Below are 26292 nucleotides of genomic sequence, written 5' to 3' on the forward strand. Positions count from 1 at the left end.
TGGCGACTTGTCAGCTCCGTCGTCTCCGGTTCGCTGGGGTCCAGCACGGCTATCTGGGCGTCCTCCTGTTCGGCGGGGGTGTCTCTCCAGTCTCTCGGTGTTTCACGGCCTCCGAGGATCCAGGATGTTGCGTTCTCATCTCGTTCCTGACTGATTGAAGAACACCTCCTTTTCCTATCCGGTGTTCTGATTGGTGCTTGTGATCCAAGCTCTCATGGTGATTCTGCTCTCTCATGCCTCTCCAGCCATTTCCAGGCCTCCTGCGGGGTCCGAAAGAATTCCGTTCCACGTGGTGTGGACACCTGCAGCCGAGCAGGGTATAGCATTGTGTATTTGTAGCTTGATTGGCGTAGCTTTTGCTTCATGCTCTGGAAAGAGCTCCTTTGCTTCTGCACTCCTCTGGAGGAGTCCGAGAAAATTCGTACTGTGGTGTTGTTCACTTTTATGTCTCCCTTTTGGTGCGCTTGGGTTAATATGTGTTCCCTGTCTTTGTAGTGGAGAAACTTGCTATTAACACCCGGAGCAGAGCTCCTGTATGACCGGCCTTGCTGATACACGGTGGGCTCTCTTTAGCGCATAGAACCCCGACAGGCCCTCTGATGCCAATTCAGTATGTACCCATTTTTCAAGATAGTCCACCCTGCTAGGGTCTTCTACTTTTTCGGACAGACCTATGCAGACTGTATTCCTGCGCCAACTGTTTTCAGAATCCTCTGCTCGAAACTCCAGTGTGCACACTTTACTTTCAAGCGCTGCCACTTGTTTTTTATTGTCGCTATGTCCGGCGTGGCCTCCGACAGCTGGTGTTCGTTCGCTGATACTCGCTCCATTAAGCGCTTGTGGTCTTCTCTAAAGGTGCTTAGTTCTGTACCCAGAGAATCTATTTTGGCTTCCAGCCGCTCACTCGAGGAGGTGATGGACTGTAGTATGTCTTGGAGCGTCGGGTCTGCCTAGTGTTCTGTTTGAGGTTGTGATTTTTCCCTCCCCTACATCGCTTTCTCCGCTGGGACCTCTTCTCTGTCTTTCTTTTTCAGTTTCCCATCATTCCCTCCAGATCCGCACCTCCCCTTGTGCGCCTTGAACACATGCGTTGTCGCTCCCTGGTATTGTTTTCTCAGAGGCCTGACTTCACCTGTTAGTGCCACTCAGCCTGTTGTTCCAGTATCCACTCCCTGCGCTTCTCACAGGCCCAGTTAAGTCCGTACCTGCACTATCCACACGCTCCCCGGGCTAGGGCCTGGTACCGGAGCACGCATTTGCAGTCAGGGCCCTCTATCCAGTCCCCCCAGGATTCCGTAGGCAGGCCGCAGACTTACAGGCGCTAGTCCCTGTGTACCTCTCAGGTCTCCATGCTCCTTCTAGCCCCTCCAGCAAAGACCTGCCGGTCAGAGGCTTGCTGGCAGGGGGCAGAGAGGTGTTGCCGCTCTTCTTGTGCCTTGCAAATTAGTACCACCTAAGTGTATGCTTTTGGGGGCCTCTTCAGTAGCGGGGTTCAGCCTCTCGATTAGTGCTTGCTGCACTTTCTCCTTTCAGTCTTTTTCTCCAAGTCCCAGATTTGGGTGCGCACTCAGTCCATACCTTGCCTGTGTTATTTCCTGCTGTGTTCATCTCCGCACAGTTGGCTTCTTTACTTTACTTTGGGGGGAAGATGAGGAGGAGGCCTCACTCTCCTCAGTCAGCCCTGTCACCCCGCTGCATGCCGGGTCCACCCACCACAGGCCCAAGGCTCGAAAGTCTCTGTCTCTGCTCCTGGTCTTTGCCGCCACGTCTGAGCCTTCAAACACCAGGTGGCCCACTTCATCCCGCCATTGTTTCCAGGCTGTGTTGTGGCAACCGTGGATGTCTCCCTCTATCTCTGCTCTCCCGCTAGTTCCAGGGTCCCCCATGGCCTTAGTGCCTCCTCCGTGCTCTTCTACGCCTCAGCAATGCGCGTGTATGCTCCCTCTGGCCTGGTTCCTCAGGCTGTCCTCCTCGCGGTTCCTCCTTTCAACAGGCCAGGGCCCAAGAGCCTGTTTTTTCTGAACTACGCCACTCTCTCTCACTGTAGGCCCCAAAGGCAGCGCGTCTCACCTCCGCAATGGCCTCGTGGCCTGCCCCATGATGAGCCAGTCAAGGCTCCTCATAGGCCCCCCTCGCAGCTCCTGCTGTTTTGTTGCTCCCACACCCCCACTGCTCCAAGGGTAGCCTGCCTGCACAGCGTGACGTGTCTTGAGGGCTCGCCGCCGCAGGCCTCAGTTGCGCCCCTCCACAGGGCCGTAACTGCTGCAGCATGCCCGGCTCACGGAGCGGCCCTGTTATGATATCGTAGACCCCCGGTTTCACCAAATGCAGAAATCCTCCACGTACCGGCACTCTTCCACAGGGAGGGGGGCACAGTGGATGGCCCACAACAGCAGGCGCTTTTCCTTTATACTGCGCACCTCATCGCTGCTCTCGCTCTCACCGGCTGAACCACACTGCTGCTAAGCGGGCTCTGCCATTTTGGGAAGCCTTGCGGTCGCGGCCTTGATCCCGCCACGTTTGCCGATGATGAAGCATGACACGGTTATGTGTGTGAGGCTTCCTCTTCCTTAAGGATGACCTTTCCTTCCCTTTACTTGAGCACAGGAATTCTGTGAGTTTCCAAGGTGGAAGATCAATCTACCCTATTTTTGGGTGGAGAATACAGCACCAGGTATTCCTCCTGGAGCTGCCGCACTTATTTGTGTTAGTTGTATTTTCCTAGGAAGATATTTATTTATTTATTTATTTTAGGAGTTTTATATAGCGCTAGCTGGACCCGAGGGTATCAGAGCGCTTTACATCAAGTAAATTATGTGCAAATAGGCAGTACAGAGTATAGTCAAATATGGGGATCGAGCCGGGTATAGGGTGAACAAAGGCGCAGTCGCGCAGAGGGGCATGGAGGGTACAGTTCAAACAAGACGGGTCTCCGAAAAGTTTCTTTGTTCACCCAGAACGAGTATCCCAAAATGTTTTCTTGATCCGAGTCAGTGTCACCGGTCAAAGTTAGAAAGACTGCAGGCTAGGGTGCATCCTTGGCTCCTATCGGTTCGTTCGAGAGGGGTAGAGGAAGAGGATTTTGAGCAGATTTTGGAATTTTGGAAATGATGGGATCGTTCTGATGTGGGGGGGTGGAGTTCCAGATTTTGGGGGAGTTTCCGGCAAACATTTTGTCGCGGATTTTTGCATGCGAGATTTCAGCGGGATGAGTAGCAGAGTGTTGGAGCTCCTGAGGTTTCTGGACTGGCCGGCCCTTCTGAGTTTGGCAGCCATGTATTCCGGTTTGTCTGTGTGCAGGGCTTTGTGGGTGAGGCAGGCTGTTCTGAAGCTGGCTCTCAATTCAATTGGGAGCCATTTGAGTTCTCTGAGTGCAGGGGAGATGTGATCAAATTTCTTAGTTCCAGTGACAATTCTAGCTGCTGCATTAAAGGTTGTTTTCAGGGGGACGAGGTGGGATTTTGCTGTCCCAGTCAGGGAGGCAATCCCATAATCAATTCTAGAGAGCACCAGTGCTTGGGTGGCTTGTTGAAGGTCCTTGGGCGGGAGGAAGGGTTTTATTTTGTACAGTAATTTCAAATTGAGGAAGGCACTTTTTGTGGATCTTGAGATATGATTTTTCATGTACAGTTTCGGGTCTAAGGTGATGGAGATTTTACTGAATCCGCCAGGATGAGGTTACCATTGAGGGCATCAATAGATTTGAGCCAATCTGTGATATGTGGGTTTTCGTCCTTGTTGGAGATGAGGAGGATTTCCGTTTTCTCTTGATTGAGTTTCAGGTGATTGTTTGAGAGCCAGTATTAAACCTCTCTGAGCGTGGCGTTGAGTCTCTGGATGTCGTCAATGGAGGAGGTTTCCAGATAGAGTTGTATGTCATCCGCATATAGGTGGAAAGGGATGTTGGATGTCCTGAGTAGAGTGGTAAGGGGTTCAATGTAAATGTTGAAAATCTGAGGGGAGAGCACTGATCCTTGTGGAACACCCCTGTTGACGGGGTGGAGGTCGGACTCGAAGTTTTAAATTTTTATTCTTTGTGAGCGGGTGTGGAGAAAGGAAGGGAACCAGTGGAGAACCGTCTCTTCAAGACTAGTCATTTCTTGTAGCCTTTTTTTAATTTATTTTTTTATTTTACAAATATAGTCAGTATTTATTTAAAAAATGTCCTAGTTAGCATCTTATTCGGAGTTTTATTCACCAAGAGGACTTAGAAGTATCCATTATCTTCACATTTCTTGTAGTCTTGATGAGCAGTTTGTGATCGACTGTATCGAACGCAGCTGATAGGTCTAGGAGGAGGTGTGCAGTAGTGCACCTCCTTCTCTCCCTTGTGTGTTATGAGTTGCATAGATAGATAGCATTGCATGTATAGAGTCTTGCATAGATACTTAGGCAGATAGACGGTTGCATAGATAGAGATGGTTGCATAGATAGCGAGGGCTGTATGCATAGATAAAGTGCATTGATAGTGAGGGTTGCATACATAGTTACAAAGACATATAGGTAGATAGATAGATAGATGGTTAAATGGGTAGATAGATGGACAGATCAATGGCTAGGACAGCAAATTGGAATACAGCTTTAATTAGTATTCTAATAGTTAAATGTCTATAAAAGCATAGCATACAAGAGCACTGAAAGCAAATTAGACAGCCATACAACAAGGACATACAGACTAAATTGGCTAACACGTATAACAGTAGTCCTCAATTAAAATAGACACCAGCATGACATTTGGGAGTGCAATTATAAATGTACTTCATGTATTGTATACTAAAAAGAGGATAACGTTATAAAGAACAGTTTTAAATAGCACAGACCCGGTACCCTATGTAATACCATCAGTCACAGAAACAAAGGTCATTCCAAAAGTACTTTACAACAGTATTAGCAGAAGACAGGACCTGATAATGCTCAAATGTGCCTGTGCTCACATAAAGAGCTGGAAGAATGTGTTCTGCTATCACAAAAGAAATGCTAAAATAGTAAAGTTTAAAAAAAAATCATTTAAAAATGTTACCATAGTATAACTTGCAGCACTACATATCTCCACTTTAACCTTTTGCTTTTTCAGTGAATATCTAAGTTTGTTTAATATGTTATAATCTTACTACTTTACTTAGTGTAGAACTCTACTTCAAACTTTGTTTTTTTCAGTGTAAAAAAATATATATTTATGTTGTGTGTGTGTGTGCGTGCGCGCACTATGTGTGTGCACTGTGTCGACAGTGGTCCCATACTGGGTTGGAAATGTTGGATTCTACTTGTGAACTAAAATGGATCTCATAATTGTGGGGCTTTGTAGGCATTGCATTTCCTTTCCAACAATGGATCTTTCAGATGTAAATAGTTCATTATGACGAATAAGGCTAAGAAAATCACCAAAGTTAGAGAAACGCAGCTACTGCTCAGTGTCTTCTGGTTAATCATCAGCACATCTATTCTGCTTTGTAATCCAGAACTGTTCACCTGTAAATGTCTCTACCCTGATCGCAAACCTCTTTGTGACAGTTTCCAAGAATGTTTTCATTTGTGCATGTTGGTAGGGAGAGTGAAATGCATATGCAGGAGTTCTTGCCAATGTAATCTTCCGTAGCCTTCTATGTTCGACAAACTATTTCTCCATTATCTGTGATGATCTGTAACCCATCTGTTGCTGGGAGAACAGTTTGGCCCAGCACGGAAATAAATATAAAGTATCAGTATTTGAGAATCACTGGTCAAGGTCAAAACCTAAGGCGAACTTGATGGGGGATGGTGAAATATTAGGAATAATTCAAATGTTTCAGGAGCAGATAACACATGTTTTGTTTTGAATTTGTAATTGTGCTGTTTATTATGTTTATATATTAAAATATATTCTAGAAATCTATACGACCCAACATTAAAGCTTTGTCTTAGACTGATCTTATTGTGTATGGAGTGTGGCAGTCTAAAACACATGCACCGCCCTGACTTTCCTTTTTCTTTGAGATTTTTGCTCAGTGAACCTCTTCAGGTGCTAGTCACGTTATGTGCCCTGACAAGTATGATCTTGCCCTTTGACAATTAGGGCACCATGTTTAAATTATCTGGATCAGTCTTGCCATCAGTAAATGCTCTGTAGTGTCCCAACCCATCCAATAGTTTATTTAATTCTCAACATAGAATTGTCTTTTTTTTACAGTGGATGTTCCTTCAGCTAGTGCCTTCTTGGAATGGGTCACTGAAGCAGCTATTACCGGAAGCAGATGCCTGGTTTTCAAAGCGCAGGAAAGGTATTTGCTGTCCATGTCTGAGAAAATATTGGTAACTTTTGTAGCGTGCTTTATGTTAAAATACCTGCAGCTATCAACAGAGTGCTGCTTTTGATATTCATGAAATATAATGCACTAAGACTTCTTTGGTTCTGATCTACATAATGCAGAAACGTTTTTACACTTTATAATTGTTGTCTTTTTCATTTTGGGAATGTCTTGCTATTTCCATAGCTTTTGATGTTATTCGTCTGTCAGTTGCCTGGTGATAAATTGTCCCACTGGAGGTAGATCTTTTTGGTTGACGAGGGAGGCCACCTAAACTCATTGTGTTAACAAACTTTGGAAGTGTTGTAGCCCTATTTACCATGTGTTTCTCCTTCCTTAACACTTTACTGATGTTCATAAATACTGAAGTGCACTGCCTAGAGTTGGTATTCTGGAATCACTGGTCATGGTAACATGGTGTTCCTTTAAAAGACTAGGGGACAACCACTAGCAGGTTGGCCTCCAGAAACCGCATTAGAGCTTTTAAAGAGGATCGTTTTACAGTAGGTTTCCTCTCTCCAGAGGGAAGCAAGGGAAAACTAATTCATGTGCATCTTGAAATGGATAAGGGATATAAACGATTCTGTAATCCCCAAAAAATGCTATCTTAATCTATGATAAAGTATGTCTCTGGACCTAAATAGATATTTTATCTTGCAGACTGTAAAAACAAAGCCTAACTGAAACTGCTATTCATGCTATAAGACTATAGTTTCTGTAAACTTTTAAGTGTCTGTGGCAGAATTTATAAACTGAAAGGTCGAGGGGCACAATTTACAACTTTTTCATTCATGTGTTCTCAATGTCTTGGAAAACATAATGGAGTGAACCAACTGCTCCAGAAATGTACTACTTTTCAACCATGTGTTCTCAATGTCTTGGAAAACATAATGGAGTGAAGCATCTGCACCAGAAATTCTGTGCCACTAGTGTTTTGTCTTCGAGGGTCTCTAATCCCGCACCCTCCTATGTCAAAAGAAAATATTAATGTATCCAATGATCGGATTTTCTTCTAACACCTTCCTTTGAATATAAGGCAAAATGTGATAGAAAGGTTTGAAGAGGATCAGGAAGTACATAATCACTTAAGACTATCAGCTGATTTAGTAGATTTTGTTACCACTGTTATTTCATTCCCCAGCCTAACTTGGTTGATGACTGAGGCACACATAATATTCTGTTTTTGAGGTTCTGGGGTGGCATGTTGGGTACACAGGCACACTCTTAATATACACAACACAGCAGTGAGCCACTCCTGCCGTTGCCCCTCGTCCCAGTTTATCCAGCCTTGTAATTTTACTGAAAGGACCTAACCAAGCACCTGCTGCTTTGAAGATGCGACCAGGCGGTCAGAAACACATGGTGATGCACCAGTGTTGAATCACAATATATCCTCAGTTCTTCTGCTTATATCCGTATCAGCAGGGTAGCCTAATAGGCCTCCATCTCAGACACCTTAGTTGTGTCCTACACCACCAATATTAAGTGGCGCAACCCCGCACGTTTTACCAGTGAGGTCATCAGGAGGATTGAGGATATATTGTGATTAAGGGATCAAACCTATATTGGGTGAATGAAGATCCTACATGACAGATGTACCACTTCTATCCCCCTGACAAAGTTCTCATGTGGTGACGAAACGTGTTGGCTGTTTGTTCCATATCATCAAAGAAAATTGAAAATAAAGACACTTTGGACTATATTCTACTGTGATTGGACTCCTATATAAATAGACTCCAAATCTAGCAGTGCATAACCATTTGTATGTTGGGACAGGCACACTCAAGTTTAACAACAGTTTGGAGTTTCTTTGTCATTGGGTTTAGTACAAAGTAATGGTTTCCCACATATCTTCCTACCGATGTGCATGAAAGAATCCTTATTTTCGAAGAGTAAATGAGCCCTCGTATCAAGAATCTAGGTGTCAGTTATACTTTGGTACCCTGGGCAATTAGACCAAAAGCAGCCCTAGGAATGGGGTCAATGTAGGTAAGGTCCTGGCAGAATAAAGGCTCAGAACTTTGAAACAGCAAAAAGAGGTTTACACATTTCCAGAAGATTTTGACGTGCCTATCTAAGATTGTAAGTTTCTTTATAATGTGATTGTCTGAGTTGTTGTGGGGCCAGTTTGTTAGGTGATTTTTATACTAATATTAATGGTTTGTCTAGCGTCCTGTTTTGGGCAGTGAACCACTGAGGTGGTGTTGTGTCTATTAAGGCTAAGGTGGGAATGTGCCATGGTCAGATGAAAAAAATCCATATATCAATGTTCAGAACCTGCCAAACAGTAAAAAGAAAGAAACATTATTTGCATGTGAAATAGTGGTATATTAGGTACTTTTGATAGGTCCTAGAATTAGACGAACAGCTGCAGTATGGACAGCAAATCCGCTCAGGTGTTGGCAGCATACATTTATGGCTGGACACATATAAAGGGTGATATCAAGAGCATTAGTCTACGTTTGGCAGAAGCAGTAATCAAAGCATCACTAGAGAATATACAGGGCAAATAAAGCAAACATCTAATGTCAACCGAAAAGGAGGTTCTGTAAATGCTTGATCTGATGTATTCTTATGTTTATTCTTAAAGTTTGTCTCACACAGTATTAATATCTAAAGCAAAGGGGGATCAATCCGAATGCCCCGGTTCAGCGTTGGCAAATTTTACCTAAACTTTAAACATAAAGCTCATCCACCTCATCTCCTTCACGAAAAGCTTTGGGTTGATCCATCAAGCGGGGGCAGAGAAAAAGATGAGGTCCTAAAATGCTTTTTCCCCTATGCAATTTCTGTGAGCAAGTTAGACAACATTATAGAAAAAATATTTTATTGCACCAGATTTGAGAGAAAGCTAGTTGTTTACTTTGAAAACGTGTTTGTTATGCTTTGGTGTATTACCGTCCTGCCATTTTAGAGAAATTAAGGTTCAAAATGTATAGATATCTGTTTCCGTTGCACCATGTGGCAATATACAGTGGGTTGATTGGTCAGGCCTGTTTGGGTCCCGCGGGATTGATCAATGTGGTTGGCAGACCACATGAAGAACAAGAATTGAAAATGCAATAGGTCTTGCCTTTTATTAAGTTAAAGCCATTTGCTTTGCTAATGGTATTCTATAGCAAAGAAAATGGCTTTAACTTAATTAAAGGCGAGACCTATTGCAGATTTAATGCTTGTAAAGTTAAGAAAATATGCCACTGAAAGAGATTCCCCCCCCCCCCCTGTTTTTTTGTTTTTAAAATAAAACTTCACCTGAAGCAGTGTTTTGCAGAAAGACAATTTGCAAATGTTGGCCACTTTTATTTAGTGTGCCCGGCCCGATTTTTAATCCTAATCCAACCCTGGTGTGACTGTACATTATAAAGGATAAACATAGCTCCTACTGTGTTGAAATTTGTGATCTCGGTGTTCTGTGGCCGCTACAATGACCACTTCCTTTAGCCTCGTTACTCAAAGTTGTTACTGAAATCTTCGATTCTCACTCATAGCCTTTTGATACCCTCTGGGCCAATCGGTTTCTGCAGCAAGACAAGGTTTAAATATGCAGTGTAAGCAGCCCATTTGTGGCATTATAGTATTATTTACACACGTTGTCATGTTTGCACATGTTAACTCTATCTGGGGAAAGGTTTCACCTCATTAGTAGCAGTTTAACTCCCAAATACAGCAATGAGCAACAGGAAGGCGGCCAGTTAACTTTACTAAAAGGTCTACCAGTGCGCAGCAACATGTGTGGCAGAGTTGTATTACCTTTTATCCGTATAAGCTCAAAACTATATATTTTTAAATGAAACTCTGAAAACTGTTCAAAAGATGATGTATTTGTGGCGAGTGCAGCAAATCCATAATAATGCGGAAAATACAGCAGCCGTAGATTCGAGTATTAAAGGGCTCCCGCATCTGAAGAATTTAGGAATGTGCCCCTCTCCCAAACCAGTTCACAAGTTACACACATTATCCTGACGGAGCATTTCCCTTACTGTATTGTGTAAATGCAGACAAACGCGCCTGTCCGTTTGGGAAACATCAGTTTACACTTACTCACTGTGTAGAGGAGGTAATGAGCCATGACACCGGAGGACCTAAGCTGAACAAGGGGGGCGGGGCTGGAACTTTAAAGTCTCTTTTCACAAAGGCCTCATCTAGAAATTAGGCTGAACTGCTGGAAAATACAAGGATTGGCAAAGCCAATAAACCTCACCAGTTGGCAGGTTATTGGTTTGTCAATCGGATGGGGGTGGTGAACAGGAGGTCGGGTGGGGGCTGTGAGAGCACGACGGTAAAAAAAAAAAAAGCATTTGCAATGCAATAGGTCTCGCAATTGAGAGATTCTGAGCCATTGGCATTGTAAATGACAATGCCTTTTAATATTGCAGGTTTTTTAAACACATAAATAAAAGGCATTGTCATGTACAATGCCAATAGCTCAAAATCTCTCAATTGCGAGACCTATTGCATTGCAAATGCTTGTTTCGACAGGTGATGCGGCCGGAGATGCAACTATGGAACCGAGAGCAGCGCTGGCAGAAGCCTCTTCACCCATCCCCCCCTCCCTCTCTATCCGCCGTCTCCCCTTCCCCCTCACCCCTCCCCTACTCTCTCACTCCTCCCCTTCTCTCTCGCATATTCTCTTCTTCCTCTCTGAACTTTCTCCCAAGTTGGACTCTAAGCACGGGCTCAACGTTGGGGGATTTTGGGCAAATCCCTTTAAACACCATACTGGTGCTTTAAAAAACATGTTCTGTAATGTGACATCATGTAAGGTAACTGGTGCTCATGTGACGTGCTCCAGTGTCTTCAGGTACAGTTCGCCCTTAGAAAATGCAAATAAGTTACAATTTAAAATTTTAGTGTTAAAATAGTAATTCCTCGTACCCCGTGCACGCCATATTAATGGGTGCAGGAAGGTGGTGAGATGGAGTATACATCTTCTGTGCACCATAAAGAAAGCTAGCGCTGTGGGAACGACAAGCACAGCACTGGCAGAAGCCTCTTCGCCCATCCCCCCTCCCTCTCTTTCTGCGGTCTAACCTTCCCTCTCACTCCTCCCCTACTCTCTCACTCCTCCCCTTCTCTCTCTCGCATGTTCTCTTCTCCCTCTCTGAACTTTCCCCCAAGTTGGACTCTAAGCGAGGGCTCAACATCGTGGTATTTTGGGCAAATCCCTTTAAACACTATCCTGGTGCTTTAAAAAAAACATGTTCTGTAATGTGACATCATGTAAGGTAACTGGTGCTCCTGTGAAGCGCTCCAGTGTCTTCGGGTACAGTTCGTTCTTAGAAAACTGCAAGTAAGTTACAATGTTTAATTTTAGTGTTAAAATTGTAATTCTTCGTACCTCGTACACACCTTATTAATGGGTGCAGGAAGGTGGTGAGAGGGCGTATACATCTTCTGTGCACCATAAAGAAAGCTAGTGCTGTGGGAATGACGCGCAGACGCTTCAAGGCGCCTCATTCAGAGGCCAAGTCTGCATTTTATTAAACAAAACAAGGCATGGGCCGTGTGTTCAGTTGCAGCCAAAACCTGGCGGCGGTCTCTGCATGAAAGCCCCCCCGTGCGCCCCTACAGACCGTTTTTAGAGCTCGGCCGACGTCCCACGAAGTGGGCGTGGATTAAGAGTCCTTTAGTGAGGGACTCGAAAATCTAACCTACGAATTCCAGAGAAGCTCGTGATTTTTGCTAGTCATTTATGTCAGCTGCATGGCAATTGGCCCTCGCATGGCTGTGTTTTTACAAGCCAGCACGCAATAGGCCATAGGCTGTAGAGTTGCTCCTCTTCCTGCATATGCCGTGCTGACACCCGCAGCAGAAGGCTATATTTCATCAATTACCAGCTGTCAGGGGCCGCGGTAATTGAAGCCAGATGCTCAGCGCGCATTCACCTCTTTCCAGTTACTTTTTTTTCAGCTGTGTGTGCGCGCGTGCTGGCTCCCTGCCAAATCTTGTGTGTGTAGTGGAACGGTGAGCACGATGACTGCGCTGCCACCCCCGTTGCACTTGCCCCAGGCAGCATCACATAATCATAAGCATTAAACTTCGTAAACAGGTTACATGTAGTGTTCTATTTTGTATTAAACATTAACTTGTGATGCAAGTTGTTTAATGTTTAGGGGGTTCTTCTTGTTGAAAATCTGCTGCTCTTTTCTTCTTTTCGTAACTGTTGTGTTAGTGCGAAAACAAAGCTTTCAATCTCCTTGCCCCAGATGGTCCCTTCGGTTTTACGAGGTGCAGCAGGGCTTTTGTCTATGTCAATCCTGTTTGTTTTTTTCAGTTACCAATTGACCTTTTTTTTTTTATACTAAAAATTTGTAGTCTTATAACTTGTATCATTGTGTTCTTAGAGCCATATATATATATATATATATATATATATACGTAGGTCTAATAAGGAAAACATTGTGTGGGAAACACATACACAATCATTTCACGGCGCAGCTCTCCCTGTCAGCGCCTTTTTTTGAGTTTCCGTTTTCCCCATCGCGTGCTTTACCCAACTATCACAGCCTGACAATTGTAGGGTAGTGATCCCTTGATACTTAATACAAATTGGATATGAACTCCACACCTACAGCCTGGAATAAGTGCGGCTTACGTGGATGCCTAGAGACTAATCATTGAATGTTCAAGTATGATTACCTTTCTTAAGAATAAGGACATACGGGAGGAGCCAAGCTCGCAAGCGAAATGGTCGCCTTGTAGCTCGGCTCCGTCAGCCCTCTGGCCTGACTCACATATCCTGCTACATATCCTGCCCAGAGACGATACATTTTCGAAGAAAGAGAAACGCAACACTTCGCTCCCACTCACCGTCTGACCTGGAGGCTCCGACTTGCGGTGGATCCGGAGTTGTGCCCTCTCGCGGAAACCGGGGCCTTTGTGAAGCTGAGACCGGGGCTTCGCCTATTGGATCCGGCCTGGCGTTGTGGTGACTGTTGGCCCCGGCCGAGAGACTGCACCACGAGAGAGAGCCACTGTGAGAAATCCCCGGTGATCCTGAACCGGGCCTGCCTTGACGGCCGTGAGGCTGGTGCGGGGCGCGGTGCTCCATGGACTAACCGTGTAAAGGGGTTTCCCCGCCGCCGCTCCGTCCATCGACCCTGGACCATCGCGCTCGAGCTATACTTTTGAGGAGCGCCGGCTCGAACATAGGCGACCTTCTGCTTGGTGGGGCTCTCTTTTCTGCACCGCGGTGGTCATTGCCGGGACCCCCCCAAACATCTGTAAAGGCCTACGTCTGTGGACTGCTCCGGGGGTGGCAGAGAGTGAAGAAGGGGTTGAATTTACAAAATGGCTGCCGCAGTTTGGAGCTGTGGATTTCCTCCTGATGGCGATCTCCGGTTGCTAGATTGCGCGGAAATATGGCCATGTGGACGTGAGCCTACGATCGGCGACGTTCTTGCTGCCTTGAGATCTTTACACGCGACCTTGGCCCCCGGTGCTCCTGAGGACTTGTCCCGATCCTCCGCCATCTTGGGTGAACGCTCCTTCAAGGTCCCCTCTTGCCTCGGTGATACCATTGCCTCACCCCCCTCGATGGCTCCGAAATATGGTGCTGCTATCCACCAACGGATTTGTACATCGGCGGCTTCAGAACCTCCTGTTCGATGTTCGGAAACTGGAGACTTAGACACTGTGCGAGGGCCCGATCATCCCCGGGTGCCTGAGAAAGATGGCGGACTGCTGCTTGTTTTTACCTTGATGAGGTCTTGTTTCTACTTTGCCAGTATACTCCCGCCTTTTCGGACGACGAGACTGCACTCCTGTTTTTTATTGCCCCTGTTGCTGTTGCTGATATATTTGGATTGCTTACTTGAATTTTTATTCACTTGCTTTTTCATTGACCTTTCTGACCAGCATCTGTATCGTATTCTTTTTCATTTGTGTGCTTGCCTCGCATCGTATTGCACGCTTCAGACTGTTATTTGGTGGGTGGTAAATGCAGTGAAGAAGGGATTGGGGTGAGATGCATGGCCCCCGAAAGATTATTGGTATAGGAATTCATGGCGGAGTTGCCCATATTCATAGTGCTATGAGAAACCTCTCTGAAAGTTTTATTGTGCTCGAGTCTATATCGTTCTGGTACACATGTACTGTAGTGTATGGTTGGGTGGAGGGCTGTAGCCGACCGTATTTATTTCTGATCTCATGCTCCTCCCTCCTATTTACTATTTTGTTTCCGTATCTTTTTTTGTCTTCTGTTTCTTTTCTCTCTTTTCTCCACTATATTTCGGGTTCTGGTTTAGGGCGACAGGCGCGCTGTTTGGAGGATAGGCCGTGGCCTTCTGCAGGGGTGCTGGGTGGGATGGGTGGGTTGGGTCTTTTTTGTTGTTTTATTTTCTTCAGTTCTATGGCCCTTTTGTATATCTTTATGGGGGTGCCGCGTCTATCCTTTGCCTCCCGTGGTATGATTGGGTGGGATATGTGACGTCGCTGTTCCTCTTCTTAAAGTTCTGCTGCTTCCGATCCGACTCCCATGCCCTCATCGTTGCACTTCCCCTGTTCCTATGTGTGTTCCTTGCTATGGGGAGCTTGTTCCGACGCGGCATTCCTCTTCTTTTAATCTGTGTTTTCTTTCCTTCTTTTCCTTCCTTTTCCCTCTTCCTCCCCTCTTCTTCTCCCCAGGTCAGTATGGCGGGCTAGTTTTAATGATATTACTATTCCGGCCCCCCTGTTCTATATCCAAGTGCTATTGGGTGGTGGGTACGCCAAGTTATTATTGATTGCATATTGATTTGTGCTTCCTACGTCTGTCCTTCTACCGATGTGTATAGTACTGCCATTTCTACATTGCTGCCCTTTATCCTTTGGCTGTTAATGATTTGTGCGGGGTATCCGGATATTGTTTTGTTCTCGCTGAGCCTGCCATACGCCCTATCGTTATATTATAAAATTAACCTATATTACTCCTGATTGCTGGCCGTATAGATCCTCATACTTCCCCCTCTCTTTTAGCGACTATATTGAATGTACAATTTTACTCTGATTCTGTGACTACTATTTTGGAATTTTTGACTGCTTTAACATGTTGTGGCCGGCCAGATCGGTTGTAGGCCCAGCCTTGTATATCCTTTCTGTACAAATAAAGGTTTAAAAAAAAAAAAAAGAATAAGGACATACAAATAAATGTGACCTCCATCCATGGATTATCTGACTTTACTACGTCTAGTATTGAGTGCAAACAGACTGGACCTATTTGGTGCATTGCAACGTCATATCACTGATGCCTGAATACCTCGCTTCTGTTTTTTAATTATAACTCTGCAAGTTTGGCTGTTAACAACGAGAATGCTGTTTAGACAACATGCACAATAAGAGAGAGTGCAGAGTGAGTCCAAACTGCAGAGTGAGTGTAAGTGCACAGTAAGTGCAAAATGAATGTCAGTGCAGAGTGCGTGTAGAGTGAGCGCAGGTGCAGAGTAAGTGCAAATTGAGTGCAGGTGTAGAGTGAGTGCAGAGTGAGTGCAAGTGCAGAATGACTGCAGAGTGAGTGTGACAGAAGTGACTGCAGCGTGAGTGTGACTGCAGAGTGACTGCAGAGTGGAGAGTGTGTGCAGAGTGAGTGCAGGTGCAGAGTGAGTGCAGGTACAGAGTGAGTGCGAGTGCAGAATTACTGCAGAGTGAGTGTGACTGCAGCATGCGTGACTGCAGAGTGCCTGCAGAGTAACTGCAGAGTGAGTGTGACTGCAGAGTAACAGTGACTGCAGGGTGACTATGACTGCAGTGTGTGAGTGTGCCAGGTAAACAGTGTGTGAGTGTGCAGGGTGAACAGTGTGTAAGTGTGCAGGGTGCACAGTGTGTGAGTGTGCAGAATGAACAGTGTGTGACTATGCAGGGTCAACAGTGTGAGTGTGCAGGGAGAGCAGTGTATGAGTGTGTAGGGGCACTGTGTGAGTGTGCAGGAGACGAACACTCAAACTAAGTCGACCACACACATACATAAGACCACACACAAAACACCACACCACATACACCCCACACACACACACCACACACACACCAGCCTCTCACCACCACACACTCACCACCACACACTCACCACCACACACTCACCACCACACACTCACCACCACACACTCACCACTACACACTCACCCCCAAAGACTCACCACCACACACTCACAACTACACACACAACCACACCCACAACCACACACCACCAGCTGTCAGTGCACCCTTTCACCAAGCGCAAACACCACCAGCCATCAATGTACGCTTTCATCAAGCACAAACACCCCCAGGCGTTAGTACAGGCTTTCACCACGCACACAACACCAAATGTCAGTGCATGCTTTCATCAAACACACACACACACACACACACCACCAGCCGTCACTGCTCACTTTCACCAGTCACACACAACACCAGTCGTCAGTGCATGCTTTTACTAGGTGCACACACTAGCAGCCAACAGTGCACAATTTCTACAGGCACACACACCACCACCCATCGGTGCACTCAATTGTTAACGCATCCACAATTAACTATTGTAGCAATTGCAATATGGTGCCCTTTACTTTTAAATATATTCATCTAAAGCACAGCATACCACCATTCCTAATATTCCAATCCAACACACATATTTCCACTACACACCACATGCATACACTCAAAAACCCACAGCTAAAAGACATTGCCATTTACAATTCCATTAGCTCTAACTCAAAAAAATCCGAGACCTATTGCATTTCCAATGCTTGTTCTACTTCGAGACATTTTCTGTACATTTGAATAGATTTGGTTTGGGCCAAATCGCGACCGGAGCTTTTTGTAAACTTCACATGCAAAACATCAACTAAAAAAAAGGAACTTAACACATTGAAATAAGAAAAACGGTTGCCTCAAGTGATGCAATAATTGTCGATTTTTGTGCACTTACTGAACTGAACCCAGCTCATCAGTCAGACAAGCTCTCGGCTCTGGCAAAGGCAGCTGCGTGTTTATAATTGCATCGCGCTCTCACTTTAAGTAAAAGAGCGATGCAATGATAAAAAAAGTTAGTAGCGGCTAATTAGGAGACACTGTCTCCCGCCGCCAGTAAGAGATCCAATCCCGCTGGGCGTGGATAAAAGGAGACCGGGTAGCAACAATTAGGGATTGGCATGCCTTCAGTGCAATCATTGCACTGCCTTTGGCATAATTTGTGACACAAACACCGCGCACAAATCAACACTTAAGGCGGAGCTTGGCGGAGACTTCTGGAATCGAATCGATTCCAAACAGCCTCATATGACGAGAGCAGCACATGCGATGCTTACGTCGGGCCGAGACCTAAAAATGTAGTGGTCATCATTACTGGACTTGGTCTTAACGAAAAGTCAAAAAGCATATAGAAGGGTGCAAAGGAAGCGATACCCTGACTCCCTAGCCCTTGTTTGGGGGTCCAAGAGGAACCCTCCAAGGGCCCAAATAAAAAAAGCATTGAAAGGCTTGTCACAGTCCCATGGGAGTCAGTAGGGCTCCCCTTCTAGTCCCATTGGACTCCCATTAGAGTCCCATTAGGTGGTAAGCCCCTACTGCACACAGTGTACGCTCACGCACAGACTGTGCCTAGAGCCCACTCCCTCCTGAGATCAAATCCTCATTAGGGGTGTGATCTCCTACAGCACTCTGTTTGCACTCGGTGCACCGACTGTGTAGAGCCCACTCTCTTCAGAGAGAGAAGCCCTATTTGGTGGGCAGAATCCTACTTCGCATAGTTTGCTCCCAGTGTGCAAGTCCCACTCCCTCCAGACTCCTGATGCCCATAAGGATTCACACCTAATATGCAGATTGACACAGCCTGTGCTTTTTGTGCCACTCTTCATGGGGAGCCCACTCCCTCCAAACACCCAAGCCTAATTAGGAGGGCGAGCTACTACTAAACAGAGGCTGCACTCTCTGTGCAGTTCTTCACAGGGAGCTTACTCCTTCCTCATATTCAAGCCTCCTCCGGTAGCCAAGGGACTACTGTTACGTACGTAAATAAGATTTTACTTTACTTTAAAGACCTCCAAATTCACTTGAAGAAAACAAAGGTTAAAGTAGAGATGTATGTAGATGAAAATGTCAGTTAAAAATGCCATTTTAAACTAAAGAGAACACTGAAATTCGCCAATAGTAGTTTACTGAGCTTACTAGAACTGGTGCCCCTGCCACGCACTGCCTATAACCTCTTATATTACATCACTCATGACATGTTCAATTACATTATTGATGATATCTAAAATGACATCAATAATAGTAAACCTGTACTTGCCTTGGGGACATAGTGGTACCCAATAGTCTGCACTTAATATTTTTGCATCTCGATATACTGTTGCAAAAATAGCCAACAAGCTATTAAACGTAATGCAATGCAGTTGCCATACCATTGGAATAGAGCTTCACCCTTGTTTATTTGGAGCATGTAATGCTAACATCAGAAATTTTCGGTCATTATTATACATCTTCACTCGATTCAAGTGAAAAGGAATGGGAACACATGACAAATAGAAATGTGTAGTTCGCTATTAATGAGCCTGTACCAGAATCTTTTTATGGGAATCCATGTAAGAAGTCCTCGACAAGTGCGTAAGTTACACTTACAGGATCTGGCTCTACTACTTTCTAAAATCCTTACTTCGTTGTGCCAAAAGGTTCATTGTACAATTTGGAGTTACATAACCATACTACTTTTATTTTTTTTTACAAATGTACATTTATTAACATCCAACAGTACACATTAGGGCACATATGGGCATTAGCGTTGTCATTTTAAACATAAATGTATTAAGACAGCTATGTGAAAATTCACTTTCTCAATATTGTGGTCAAACACCGTCGGATATCACAATCAGAAGATTATTCCACAGCTCAGTTCTTTCCTCAAAGCCAGAAGCTTCTTTATTCTGAATTCTTTTGTTGAACTGAGACCCAGAAAAAGGAAGATTCTGCGGATTTCCATCTGTAGATTTTGTATTGTAGTCTCCTCTTTCTTCAGTATGGTACCACTGCCATCCGGGGATAAAGGGATCCTGAAAGGATGCATGTAAGCCTTGTTTACCTTTTCTGTGTCAGTATGCCTCTGAGGGATGAGATGCACAAAAAACTGTTGCACTGCTTCTGTCACTGACAAGTCAGGGAAAATAGCAAGGAATCTGAAAAACACCAATACCTGTAAATGTTTCATATTCTCCTGTATCTCAGTTCTTCTATCAATCATGATCTTTGGTCCCGTCATCCTGCCTCAGAGTCTGCCTCATTACGTAGCTCTGCTTCCTCCCTGTTCATCTGGCTGCACTTTTGATCACATCTCTTTCACAGAGGATTCCATTTCCATCACCTTATTCTCTAGGAGGGATTCCGATTGCAGTCATTCTTTTTCCTGCCATGTCTTGCTTATATAGACATTTGTCCACCTCCTCCAACATTGCACTTTGACCCTCTAACCATATCCTGAACAACCTTATCCACATAATCAACTTATCTAACTTCTTTCTTCATACATGTGTGGTTAGGGAAAACATACAGTTTTCCATTACTTTGATTTTTCTCAGACATTGTGTATTGCTACTTTGCAGCAGTAACACTGAAGCCAGACCTTAAAACAGGTCTGCATGGTAACCACTGCGCCTCCCTGGTTTCAATTCCTCGTTCATGCCCACATTCAACCTCCATGTCCATCCGTGTTGGCTCTAAGAATGGAGTTCACTGCCTGGGGAGGAGAATCTAATCAAACACCTCAGATGAATGAAGAATGGTTGGTGGCCAAAGGCAGTTCCAGCCTGTCTCTCTATCAAAGAAACGCTTTGCATACTTCTTTCTTCACCAGGTGCCATCTTGTCACTGCCAAAACCTTTAATGATGAATCACTCTACACCCAGTTTTTCCAGTAGCCCCAAGTCAAATCAGCCACATACGTTACTGTTATATTGGTTACCATCTTTGTTTCATTCTGCCCCTTATGAAATAAAACCCAGTGAACACCCCCATCAGCTAAAGGAGAGCAATATCTTGATCCTGGAAATAAGTGGTCATCATACACGTCATCAGGCTGCTCGGGGATCAAGGTTCCAGACTCTCCCCTCTTCATCAGTGCCTCTCACCGGGTCTATGGATGCCTGGGGTGGGGGTAGAGGCGGTGAGAATTCCATTGGATGCGCGGGGCACTGCTTAACTGCTGCTGGTGCCTGCAACATCCAGTGCGTGGATGTCATTGATGGGATCAAGAGGTGACTGTGATGACACATAAGAGATTCCACATTGGCCCTTGGGATTTCTGTTGCAGAGGAAGCTTTCACTGCTTACCAGCACTCTAAGTTCTCCCAAGTATACCCAGGAGGTGAGATGTTTGTATCCGCTGCATGTAGTTGTAGTGGGAAGGATGTGAATGTCTCACCAAACGCATTTAATTGTTAGTGTTGCATTTCTTACCTTGTACACTGAAATGAGGGTGTCTACAAAACTGAAAATATAAAGTTTAAGTGTCAAGTACTCCTGTGTTTACAAATCTTATTTGTCAATATTGTATCCAACATAGTTAAAGGTCCTGTTTGGTGTTATATATTCTCCAATGTTGCAACTTTTGATGTTTTCCGTGCAGTATCAATTGAAACATAATTATGGTTTAATATGTTGTTTGTGTTTCTCTCTTGATATAGAGTCTGATCAAGGTCAAGTGTCGTTTCTGGAATCTGAGCAAGGGTGCATTTTTTTGCCTGTGTTCAAGCACCTGCGCTTGCAGTACATTATCAGTGACTTAGTGTCAGCACGGATTATTGAGCTGGATGGTGTCATTCCTAAAGGTGAGAAATTGGTCAGAAGCCAAACCTTAACACTTCCACCGATCGCCTGCCTTCCCACTCTCTCACAGCAATCCAGATTCCTCTAATATTGCACGTAGCAAATGTCTTTGTGTCCCATGTCATCTTGTTTAGAAAACAGGCACTGATAAAAGAGAGCTATGCAGCAAAAGCAGTCAGAATGACCCCGCTGGCACCTGCTTTAGGGGACAGGTATAAGTGATAGCCTGGTGAGGCAGTGAGAGGATCCAAACTAAAAACTACACCTGGCAGAGACCAACTTGTCATTTGACCAATAAAAACAGGGAAACTAGTGTTCACCAGTGCAAAATGCATGGCGGAGTGGGCAAGTACCCTCGCAGGGCCACTACGAGACCCGAGGAGGTGGGGCCCTCTGCATCACTGGAGTCCTAGTTTGCTTGGGGGTGCAGGGTAAAAGGCAGTGCTTTTAAGGGTGTTGAGTGTGTGTGTGTGCTGAGGCCCGGGAACAACTTACAAAAAAGGAGGGAAACTATGTCATCATCCAGAAGGGTTGATTCTAGGGTTATAGACAATGAAGACATGACATGGTCGTCGGAGCTGTAGAGCATACTGAGCCTGTAGATTGGAAAAAAAAGATTTGCTCTGTCCTAGGTGTCTGGGGTCTCCCATGGATAAACCCATGACGGATCAGAACGGCAGATTACAATAGCTCCTCTGCGGGAGGTGAGGGGGGGAGGGGGAGTCACTCACAAGTTGGGCAGTTTATCCATATCTGAGTAAGAAGACTTTGCTCCAGTGTGTGTACTGTACAGGTTTTCGGGAGAGTTTCCCAAGGCAGCTACTGAGCGAAGGGCAGCCATGTGGCTCTCCGAAGTCTGGCTCAGGATTAGCAGTGTGTATACAGTGATCTGCTGCTTCCTCACCTCAGTGGCGTGCAGAGCGGTGTCTGGTTCAGGTAAAGCGATTCATCTCTTGGTGCATCTCTAGCCATGTCCCTGTTGCATCAGGATCCTTGAAGAAATGTACTTGATTGTTCATTACCACCCAAGCGCACTAGAAGGAGCAAGGCATATCGGAGCCCAATCTAACACAGCTCTCTCTTGGCGTTATAAGAAGGAGGCTCTCCGCCTTTGGACTGCAAAGGTGTAGTCCTGAAATATTGACATTTTAGAGGGTCCTTCAAAAAGGGGTTCCTTTGCTCTGGCACCCTCCAGGATAAATCATGGTATCGGAAAGACTTTGTGACAATTTGGCGAGGAGAGGTTCCCGGAGATGGTCGTTGAGCCAGGACCCTGTGGGCCAGTCTACTGCAGACATGGCCGTGGACCTTCAGGAGTTACTTCAGTTGGAAGCCATGAGCCAGTGAAGCTTGTTACTACGTCTGTCTCCTCCCTGCCTTTGGCAGACCGATGATTCGTACATTATCCCAGCAAGCGCTACCCTCTGCGTCTTCAGCACGCTCTTCAAGGATCCAAACTGTATGAAGTAGCTCTGCGATTTGCGACCACTGAGCAACAGCTGTCAGGGCAAGGCCCTGCAAATCTACCTCATTGGTCTTTACTTTCTCCCGCAACTTGCATTCGTCTTCTCAGGGGATTTCCAGATCCAGGCCTACTCTATCTATTTTCAGTTCCAGGGCCATTCTGGTGTCGTTAATAGCCATTAGTATGGCAATAAGTTTACGTTGCCAGTCAGCTGGGGGTCTAGATTGCCAAGAGGGAGTCCCCACCCACCCCTCATTGAGCCCCCCACTCTCATATCCTCAAAGGGGCCTCGTCGGTGCTGGAACACAGAGAACTCACCTTTTAATGCTTCCACATGGTGAACGTTATGAACTACAAAGAGATCTGTCGGATGCCACAGTTATTCACCATAAACTGTGGACAATGTTGACCACTCTGCAATAATGCCAAAGGGTCATGAAATAATCCCTTCGAGGAAAGATAATATTTTACTTCTGAAAGGTGAAACCAGAAAAAACAAAAAAACACCAACATGACAAAAAAAAAGCTTTTTTTTAGTTAAATAGAATAATTGTCATATTGCTAACACTTTCTTTGCATGATACAAATCATTCTTTTTGTTTTTTAATGTTAAGCTGCCCACAACCAATAAAATACATACAAAAACACACACACTAAAAATGAAATAATCCTAGTGTTTACAAACAGAAAACTTGACACAGTGAAAACATACGTTTACAGTTCAGGTCATACTTATTTCTTCGTATTGTATCACAGCAACTATGCCATCAATGTTTCGACCCTATGATCATGTGTTAGTAACTAAGCATCATAACAGGTCTTCCTCAGGACTAAAATGGTATTAAACCAAGAGAGAGCCTTCAAATTATGTTGTAAGGTACATGCAACTTGTGTCCTGTCTAGTATCAACATCAATATTAGTTTCTAAACCCTAAGAACCCCAGTCCGGGTTCAGTTGGTGTGTAGGGGGTAGGCATCGCCCACTAGATTATCCCTTAAAGTTTCTTGTGGATGAAAACTTCAATCGGTTTTGTGGCTCCCCACAAGAAAAAAGAATGTTGCTACTGGCTTACTCCCGTCTCCGCCCCTATCTCCATGTCCCCGAGACATAGGAGAGCTGTTGATGAGTTTGATTGAGCCTGCCAGGCACTCCATGCCTCTCGGCCTGGGCAATGCTTGAAGAGCGGGTTCGACACCTCAGCCTGTCCTCCATCCAATATAGGGGTCTCCAATCCACTCAGAAAGCATAATTAGAGCCGCGTCGTCTCGGACGGCTCCGCTACGAATATAGGAGTAAGCCAGTGTCAGAATCCTGTGTATGAAGAGTCACAAATCTGATTGAAGTTTGTAGCCAAAAGAACATTTATGAGATGATTTAGCTGGTCTCCAATCTACTCAGAGGGCACAATCAGAGCCCAGTCATCTCGGACCTTCCCACAGCCACCTATGCTTGTGGGGGTCAGTAAAATGTGCTTTGCTGGCTTTCAGGCAAAGAGGAGGGCCTTCAACAGTAGGGGCCAGTGTGGCAGTAGGCCTACCTCTGGTATAAAGTACATGCAAGAAGCTGAGCACAGGGCTACGTCTTGAGCCTCAAGGCGCTGCGGCACAAAGCCAACGAAGTAGGCTCCCATTCTGGCACACCTAACAGGGACCCATGAAAGGGCTGCAGGCCTCTCCCAAAAGGCACTCTCTCAGCCTGAGTCCAGAGACTAGCCCAGAACTCCTCTCCCACAGACGGCATACTCTATGGCTGATTCAACTGGGCTGCCGGTCAGGATTGCCTATCTTGTATTTCATGTGCCGGAGTAGGAACGTTTCTCCTTAACTGCATGCGTGCGGCCGTTTTTCCCACGGTATGCCGCATTTTTCGAATTACCGCGTTACATGATGAGCTCAGCTCGTCATCAGCACACGGTAGGTAACGCTGATGACGAGCTGAGCTCGTCATCAGCATGGAAGGGGTTAATGGGCCAGCGCAACCATCAAGTTATGCTGTCTCTTGAATTTTCAAATCTTACTACATACATTACAAGAGTATTCGACTCATCAGAGACTTTTAGCACATTGCACAACAACAAGGACAACATAAGTGGCATTGCAAAGACAAGTTGCCAACGGACACATATGAAGAGCAGCAACTTGAGTCATCCATGGCTTCTGCAATCATACTGTCTGAGTGCATCTTTGAGAAAATCAAATTGGGGCTAGTAAGTGCAGCAGTCTGGAGCCTTACCTATTTACAACACCTATATAAAGGACCTACTAGGGGGATTTGATATACTGTCATTTTTCAAATCCCTCAGATGTGTAATTTAGCACTAATCCCTTAGGTCAAGGTGTATATATGCTCTATATAAAAACGTCTCAACAGGCCAATACTCACTGTGAAAAAATTGGTGAGTAGAGCGAGAGTGCCTCAAGGGGGTTCCTGGCTAGTAATTACCAGTCTACCCACTTCTCATCATCGGTCACTCTCTGGGTGGTGTGTGAAGAAAGAAAACCAAGAATTTGCCATGCCCATAAATAATAAAAATTGTGAGGTGCAATAATAGTGAACAGAAACCAATATGTGCACTATTAAAAAAAAAAAAATATATATATATATATATATATATACACATACATACACCTAGAACCCCCAAGAGAACCAGTGCGTTCGGTTCACAAAGATAAAAAGCTGGTAAGGTTTGCTGGCTATCCAACTTTATTCCAATGCTGCAAACTCTCCCAATTAAAAAATGGTTAACTGTATACCATACTCATTTACTTAAGTAAATAAGTATGGTATACAGTTAACCACGCACTGGTTCTCATTGGGGTTCTTGGTGCATATATATAGGTTTTTGAATAGTGCACATATTGGTTTCTGTTCACTATTATTGCACCTCACAATTTTTATTATTTATGGAAACGGGAAATTCTTGGTTTTCTTTCTTCACACACCACACAGAGAGAGAGTGACCGATGATGAGAAGTGGGTAGACTGGTAATTGCTAGCCAGGAACCCCCTCAGGTGTTGCTACCGTGAGGCACTCTCTCTCTACTCACCAATTTTTTCACAGTGAGTATTGACCTGTTGAGACATTTTTATATAGAGAATATACACCTTGACCTAAGGTATTAGTGCTAAATTACACATCCGCGGGATTTGAAAAATGATGGCATTTCGAATCCCCCTAGTTAGACCTGTCTGCCTTTGGGTAGTCCCTCCTAATTTATTATTTCTTTTATTGTCCCCTTTCTGCCCCTCATATCCCTTAATTTTTATGTCCCCTGGATATTTTTGTGGTGTTGACCTGGGGGATAGATGCTCTTTTGCCCTCATAGTTTTTTTGCCTAGGTGCCTTTCCTGACTAAAATTCATCCAGACCTACAAAATGGTGGACAACAACTGCCACTCCTGAGACTTGACCCATAGGGAAGAATAGGAGCCCTCTAGAACCTTCTGGACCTCCTAGGGTCAGCCTATATAAGGCCAGAACCAGGGCGGCCATTTTGGGGGAAGTGGTGTGATGTGAAGAGGAGAGTGGAAGGACAGGAGTATAGACGGTCGAGTGAGGAGACTGGTGCACTGTGGGGATTGACAGACCTGCTGGGTCACGGTCCCTGTTGTTGTGAGACTATCCCTCATCTACCGATCTGACCCTGTCAAAGCGTGGACCCGAAAAATCCCTGCGGCAGAGGAAACCGGTGGGAATCCTATGTGGAGTTCCTGAGGTGAGGACAGTGAGATACCGCCAGGTGAGGGCGATCGAGGTTGCCTCTTAAACTAGGGCATGG

The 26292-nt window shown here is 45.1% G+C and overlaps 1 protein-coding gene across 1 annotated transcript in view; it reads left to right on the plus strand.

The window, feature by feature from the left end:
* Positions 1–26292, plus strand: part of GMCL1 (germ cell-less 1, spermatogenesis associated) — a 478283-nt gene that overhangs the window by 230952 nt on the left and 221039 nt on the right. The window contains exons 8-9 of the mRNA XM_078666688.1: positions 6167–6257; positions 20906–21049. Of these exons, the coding sequence (XP_078522814.1) occupies positions 6167–6257; positions 20906–21049 (235 nt within the window). The remainder of the gene's footprint in view (positions 1–6166; positions 6258–20905; positions 21050–26292) is intronic.

Source organism: Lissotriton helveticus, chromosome 11 (assembly GCF_964261635.1).
Source record: "Lissotriton helveticus chromosome 11, aLisHel1.1, whole genome shotgun sequence".
NCBI classification, from domain to species: domain Eukaryota; kingdom Metazoa; phylum Chordata; class Amphibia; order Caudata; family Salamandridae; genus Lissotriton; species Lissotriton helveticus.